The sequence below is a fragment of the Nanorana parkeri genome, unplaced genomic scaffold (assembly GCF_000935625.1).
Source record: "Nanorana parkeri isolate BGI_ZX_2015 unplaced genomic scaffold, ASM93562v1 scaffold3962, whole genome shotgun sequence".
NCBI classification, from domain to species: Eukaryota; Metazoa; Chordata; class Amphibia; order Anura; family Dicroglossidae; genus Nanorana; species Nanorana parkeri.
Window position 1 is genome coordinate 13,401 of NW_017310229.1, and position 7,689 is coordinate 21,089.

The following is a 7,689-nucleotide window of genomic DNA, read 5'->3' on the forward strand; positions in this document are numbered from 1 at the left end:
GCAATCGCCACCTTCTTTGGCCGTTTTCCGAACACGGTGAGCCGGCGGCGGAGGAAGTCTGAGCGCCCCTGGAAGGTCTCCGTCATCTCCTTTGGTTTTTCCTCACGTCGCTCCAACCCGTCCAGACGCGCTTCGCTGTAGAAGAGCATTACGCGTTCCGTCTCCGGTGCCGACGAGCGATACGTATGAACTGAGAGAGCGGAGACACAGGATGACCTCTCACCTTTCATCTCATGACATCTCACCTCTCATCCCATGACCTCTCACCTTTCATCGCATGACCTCTCACCTTTCATCCCATGACCTCTCATCTTTCATCCCATGACCTCGCTCACCTTTCATCCCATGACCTCTCACCTTTCATCCCATGACCTCTCACCTCTCATCCCATGACCTCGCTCACCTTTCATCCCATGACCTCTCACCTCTCATCCCATGACCTCTCACCTTTCATTCCATGACCTCTCACCTTTCATCCCATGACCTCGCTCACCTCTCATCCCATGACCTCTCACCTTTCATCACATGACCTCGCTCACCTTTCATCTCATGACCTCGCTCACCTTTCATCTCATGACCTCTCACCTTTCATCCCATGACCTCGCTCACCTCTCATCCCATGACCTCGCTCACCTCTCATCCCATGACCTCGCTCACCTCTCATCCCATGACCTCGCTCACCTTTCATCCCATGACCTCGCTCACCTTTCAGAGCGTCAGTGCGGGCCGGAGAGAAGTACTCTGTGGTCACTCCCGTCTGTCTGTTCTGCTGCCTCAGGTTGAGTTTGTCCATTCGGTTCTGGAACCAGTCCTGGACCTCCGTCTCCAGAGAGTCTGCAGGGGAAAGGTTTCTGTGGTCACTCTTTGCTGATTGGCCAGGACACCGGTGGCCCCGTGACTCATCACTCACACTCCGTGTCCCGGTATACGGTGAGCCGGGTGACTCGGCCATCCTTCTGCAGGTACGGCGCCCACTTCTCCAACTTGGATTTCTTGTATTGTAGAAGCTTCATTCCCTGAGGACTGCGCGTCTCAATCTCTGAGGGGACACACATGGGACCGGCACCGTGAAGCATACAACATGGGAGGCATCACTGTATGTTCAGACATAGAAGGAGGAGGACTAGGGAAAGAAGGAGGAGGACTAGGGAAAGAAGGAGGAGCCAGAGGAAGGGAGAGAAAGGAGGTTTTGTGGAATCTAATTGGCTGCTGAAGGGAACACTTTGTGACACTGCACACAACTCCTGACAACGTTTCTCCTTCACCACACGTCACACAATCCCATGACACACACGTGTTCTGCAGCTTTCCATCACAGCATTGTGAATGAGCTCCATCATTCATCACATGACCTCCTACCAACCTTTTGGTGTGATGACAATGGGCAGTGTCCAGGACGGTGGCATCTGGAATATGGTCCTGTTGTCCTGCAATATGGACACATTGTTACCCGGGTCTCAGCTCTGATACTTCGTCCCATGAAGACTTGTTTTGTGGTGAGGATCCGAATCCAGGCCATGTTCTCACGCCGTGGTATGAAAATAGGGAGCCCGCTAAATATTGCCCAAACACCACCCCTAGTCAATCCAACCCTAAACCACCAACCTAACCCTTGTCCATCAACCCTGAACCACCAACCTAACCCTAAACCACCAACATAACCCTAGACCACCAACCTAACCCTGAACCACCAACCCAACCCTAAACCACCAACCTAGCCCTAAACCACCAACCCAACCCTGAACCACCAACCTAACCCTTGTCCATCAACCCTGAACCACCAACCTAACCCTTGTCCATCAACCCTGAACCACCAACCTAACCCTAAACCACCAACCTAACCCTAAACCACCAACAACCCCCAACCCAACCCTAAACCACCAACCTAGCCCTAAACCACCAACCCAACCCTGAACCACCAACCTAACCCTTGTCCATCAACCCTGAACCACCAACCCAACCCTGAACCACCAACCTAGCCCTAAACCACCAACCTAACCCTAAACCACCAACCTAGCCCTTGTCCATCAACCCTGAACCACCAACCTAGCCCTTGTCCATCAACCATGAACCACCAACCAAACCCTAAACCATCAACCCTGAACCACCAACCTAACCCTAAACCACCAACCCAACCCTGAACCACCAACCTAACCCTAAACCACCAACCCAACCCTGAACCACCAATCTAACCCTAAACCACCAACCTAACCCTAAACCACCAACCCAACCCTGAACCACCAACCTAACCCTGAACCACCAACCCAACCCTGAACCACCAACCTAACCCTAAACCACCAACCTAACCCTAAACCACCAACCTAACCCTAAACCACCAACCCAACCCTGAACCACCAACCTAACCCTAAACCACCAACCTAACCCTAAACCACCAACCTAACCCTAAACCACCAACCCAACCCTGAACCACCAACCTAACCCTAAACCACCAACCTAACCCTAAACCACCAACCTAACCCTAAACCACCAACCTAACCCTAAACCACCAACCTAACCCTAAACCACCAACCCAACCCTGAACCACCAACCTAACCCTAAACCACCAACCTAACCCTAAACCACCAACCTAACCCTAAACCACCAACCCAACCCTAAACCACCAACCTAACCCTGAACCACCAACCCAACCCTGAACCACCAACCTAACCCTAAACCACCAACCCAACCCTGAACCACCAACCTAACCCTGAACCACCAACCCAACCCTGAACCACCAACCTAACCCTAAACCACCAACCTAACCCTAAACCACCAACCCAACCCTGAACCACCAACCTAACCCTAAACCACCAACCTAACCCTAAACCATTAACCTAACCCTAAACCACCAACCTAAACCTGAACCACCAACCTAAACCTGAACCACCAACCTAACCCTAAATCACCAACCTAACCCTAAACCACCAACCCAACCCTGAACCACCAACCTAACCCTAAACCACCAACCTAACCCTAAACCATTAACCTAACCCTAAACCACCAACCTAAACCTGAACCACCAACCTAAACCTGAACCACCAACCTAACCCTAAATCACCAACCTAACCCTAAACCACCAACCCAACCCTGAACCACCAACCTAACCCTAAACCACCAACCTAACCCTAAACCATTAACCTAACCCTAAACCACCAACCTAAACCTGAACCACCAACCTAAACCTGAACCACCAACCTAACCCTAAATCACCAACCTAACCCTAAACCACCAACCCAACCCTGAACCACCAACCTAACCCTAAACCACCAACCTAACCCTAAACCATTAACCTAACCCTAAACCACCAACCTAAACCTGAACCACCAACCTAAACCTGAACCACCAACCTAACCCTAAATCACCAACCTAACCCTAAACCACCAACCCAACCCTGAACCACCAACCTAACCCTAAACCACCAACCTAACCCTAAACCATTAACCCAACCCATAACCATGAACCTTGCCCTGGTCCATCAACTGTGAGCCATTCACCCAACCATGAACCACCAACCTAACCCTAAACCACCAACCTAACCCTAAACCACCAACCCAACCCTAAACCGCCAACCTAACCCTAAACCACCAACCTAACCCTAAACCACCAACCTTATGCAGAACCATCAATCCAACCCTAAACCAACAACCTAGCCCTGGTCCATCAACCCTGAACCACCAACCTAACCCAGAACCATGAACCCAACACTGAACCACCAACCTAACCCTACACTACCAGCCCAACCCTAAACCACCAACCTAACCCATAACCACCAACCTTGCCCTGGTCCATCTACTGTGAGCCATTCACCCAACCTTAAACCACCAACCTAACCTTGAACCACCAACCCAACCCTAAACCACCAACCCAACCTTAAACCACCAACCTAAACCTAAACCACCAACCTAACCCTAAACCATTAACCCAACCCTGAACCACCAACCCAACCCTAAACCACCAACCTAACCCTAAACCACCAACCTAACCCTAAACCACCAGCCCAACCCTAAACCACCAACCTAACCCTAAACCACCAACCTAACCTTGAACCACCAACCCAACCCTAAACCACCAACCTAACCCCAAAACACCAACCTAACCCTAAACCACCAACCCTAAACCACCAACCCAACCCTAAACCACCAACCTAAACCACCAACCTAACCCTAAACCATTAACCCAACCCTGAACCACCAACCCAACCCTAAACCACCAACCTAACCCTAAACCATCAACCTAACCCTAAACCACCAGCCCAACCCTGAACCACCAACCTAACCCTAAACCACCAACCTAACCTTGAACCACCAACCCAACCCTAAACCACCAACCTAACCCTAAACCACCAACCTAACCTTAAACGACCAACTCTAAACCACCAAACTAACCCTAAACCACCAACTCTAAACCACCAACCTAACCCTGAACCACCAACCCAACCTTAAACCACCAACCTAACCTGAACAATCATGTTGACCCTGAACTGTTGACATAACCCCGAATTCTATCCCTCAACTTACTCCCAACCCATGAGCCATAACCCTGAAAATAACCCCAAACCTAAACTTACCACCTATCACCACTCTCTATCTCTTTGCCTAACCTTTGATAACAACCTAACTCCCAAAATAACCTCAACCTAACCTCCAAATTCTAACTTCTGAACCTCCAACATAAATCCTAACCCTGGACTGCCAAGCTAAAACTGGACTGCCAAGCTAACCCTGGACTGCCAAGCTGACCCTGGACTGCCAAGCTAACCCTGGACTGCCAAGCTGACCCAGGACTGCCAAGCTAACCCTGAGCTGCCAAGCTAACCCTGGACTGCCAAGCTGACCCTGGACTGCCAAGCTGACCCAGGACTGCCAAGCTAACCCTGAGCTGCCAAGCTAACCCTGGACTGCCAAGCTGACCCTGGACTGCCAAGCTAACCCTGGACTGCCAAGCTGACCCTGAACTGCCAAGCTGACCCTGGACTGCCAAGCTAACCCTGGACTGCCAAGCTAACCCTGGACTGCCAAGCTGACCCTGGACTGCCAAGCTGACCCAGGACTGCCAAGCTAACCCTGAGCTGCCAAGCTAACCCTGGACTGCCAAGCTGACCCTGGACAGTCAAGCTGACCCCGGACTGCCAAGCTAACCATGGACTGCCAAGCTAACCCTGGACTGCCAAGCTGACCCTGGACTGCCAAGCTGACCCTGGACTGCCAAGCTAACCCTGGACTGCCAAGCTGACCCTGGACTGCCAAGCTAACCCTGGACTGCCAAGCTAACCCTGGACTGCCAAGCTAACCCTGGACTGCCAAGCTAACCCTGGACTGCCAAGCTAACCCTGGACTGCCAAGCTAACCCTGGACTGCCAAGCTAACCCTGGACTGCCAAGCTAACCCTGGACTGCCAAGCTAACCCTGGACTGCCAAGCTAACCCTGGACTGCCAAGCTAACCCTGGACTGCCAAGCTAACCCTGGACTGCCAAGCTAACCCTGGACTGCCAAGCTAACCCTGCACTGCCAAGCTGATCCTGCAGACAATCCTTCATCGATCAATAGCAACCAATCACCGCTTGCCATTGGGCTGGTCCTGCGTGTCCTACCTCAGTAAATAAACCCGTCAGTGTCTTTCTGGTGGTCTCCTGACTGACCTGGTTTCCGTTCTCTTCCTCATTGATATCTTCTTCCTCCATGTCCGGGATCAGCAGAATAGGCTTCGAGGAACCCATGAACATGAATTCCCAGCACACAGGGTCACCCAGGTCAAAGGTCATGTCCTGCAACCAGAAATCACAACATCTGCTCAGTGTGAAGGGAAAATGACTTCACCACCAGGGACCCCTCTCCCAGCACGTCCCTGATTGGACTTCTGTCCACACAGAATGAAGTTCCGGTACCTTACAGGCGTTCCGGCAGTCCTGCATGTTGACCCAATAGTTCTCCTGATTCCACACACTCTCAATCCCTAGAAAATGTTCATCTTTAGTTGGGTAAGAGTTGCCAGTCAGCGCATCAATGAAGAAGTTCTCCGGGACTTCTCTCTTCCCGGACAGAACCAGAACCCAGCAGTGAACCCGGAGGCCAAACAATGGGTCTGGACCAGCCTTCTCCACATCCTGCAGACAGAAAGGTCATTGAGCCATGGCCTGATACATACATGGACCCTAACCCTAAGATCATCATCGGATGGTCTATTGTGGCCTCTGACTCCTGGTGCCATCTCAGCAAACGTTACATGAGGGACGAGGTGCACAATGTGGTGACCAATCAGAGGCTACTTTACTGAAGGATGGTTGACTACAAGACATCTGATTGGCTGCTCTGGGGGGCAAATCATGCTGCAGGGAGTACAGAATTGTATGAGGTACAACATATGGCGTCCCCTCTACATGGTCTTCCTTCCCTCCTTGTGTGGTCTCCCTGCCTGGCCTTATGTACAGTAGATGCACCTCCAGCCTCCGGGGTCAGAATTGGGTTTGTTCCTCTGAGCAGCACCAACATTCTACTCTCTCAGACTGAGAACAGTGACCAGCCGAAGTCTCTTACCGCCCGCCGCCGCTCCTCTTCCTCCTGCTCTCGGAGGTGCGTGGCCTGGATCTTCGCCTCACGCTTGGCTTCCTGCTGCACCTCAAATCTGCTGACCAGCTGCCTGGGGGGCTTCACGCTGTACTTCAGGGGGGGCTTTTTGGGAGGCTCTCCATCGCTCTGTGAAGAAGGAGTTAATTGTCTGGAATGGGATTGTAGTACATGGTGCCGGCACACAGACCGGATTGCCCGGCGTATGGTGGCCCGGCGTATGGTGGCCCGGCGTATGGTGGCCCGGAGTATATTCTCAACATCGGCCACTGATGGGAAGGAAGGGAGACGTTCTCACCTCTTTGGGTTTTCTCAGAAGAGGACACACCTCCCGCGATTCGTCCATAAGACACATCTCTCGACTTGCATAGCCGCTGACACAATATACATCATAGCCGGCGCCAAGAAGAAGAGAACACAGCAAGGTGCTGAAATCAAAGCAATTCCCCTTCTGTCTCTGCAGCACCGAGCTCGAGGAGAAGAGGTGACGCGGCTATATACCGAGAGAAGAGCAAATGGAGACCTGTGAAGAAGCCATTGGAGGTCCGGAGACAAAGGCCGGGGATGGACGGAGGGAAGGTGGATGGTTATATGTTGGCGTACCGGATAGAAGACATGGATGTTGGAGGGATGGATGTTGGAGGGATGTATGTTGGAGGGATGGATGTATGTATGTTGGAGGGATGGATGTATGTTGGAGGGATGGATGTATGTTGGAGGGATGGATGTTGGAGGGATGGATGTTGGAGGGATGGATGTTGGAGGGATGGATGTTGGAGGGATGTATGTTGGAGGGATGGATGTATGTTGGAGGGATGGATGTATGTTGGAGGGATGGATGTTGGAGGGATGGATGTATGTTGGAGGGATGGATGTTGGAGGGATGGATGTTGGAGGGATGGATGTTGGAGGGATGGATGTATGTTGGAGGGATGTATGTTGGAGGGATGTATGTTGGAGGGATGGATGGATGTATGTTGGAGGGATGGATGGATGTTGGAGGGATGGATGTTGGAGGGATGGATGTTGGAGGGATGGATGTATGTTGGAGGGATGGATGTTGGAGGGATGGATGTTGGAGGGATGGATGTTGGAGGGATGGATGTATGTTGGAGGGATGGATGT

At 51.9% G+C, this 7,689-nt stretch overlaps 1 protein-coding gene across 1 annotated transcript in view; it reads right to left on the reverse strand.

Annotated features, from left to right (window-relative positions):
* DRC7 (dynein regulatory complex subunit 7) overlaps positions 1-7,689 on the reverse strand; it is a gene marked incomplete at its 3' end in the record, with an annotated part of 22,758 nt that overhangs the window by 13,364 nt on the left and 1,705 nt on the right. The window contains exons 3-10 of the mRNA XM_018575458.1: positions 6,863-7,059; positions 6,535-6,693; positions 5,886-6,104; positions 5,640-5,765; positions 1,364-1,427; positions 911-1,039; positions 706-834; positions 9-190 (exon numbers count right to left, since the gene is read on the reverse strand). Coding sequence (XP_018430960.1) covers positions 9-190; positions 706-834; positions 911-1,039; positions 1,364-1,427; positions 5,640-5,765; positions 5,886-6,104; positions 6,535-6,693; positions 6,863-7,059 — 1,205 coding nt within the window. The remainder of the gene's footprint in view (positions 1-8; positions 191-705; positions 835-910; positions 1,040-1,363; positions 1,428-5,639; positions 5,766-5,885; positions 6,105-6,534; positions 6,694-6,862; positions 7,060-7,689) is intronic.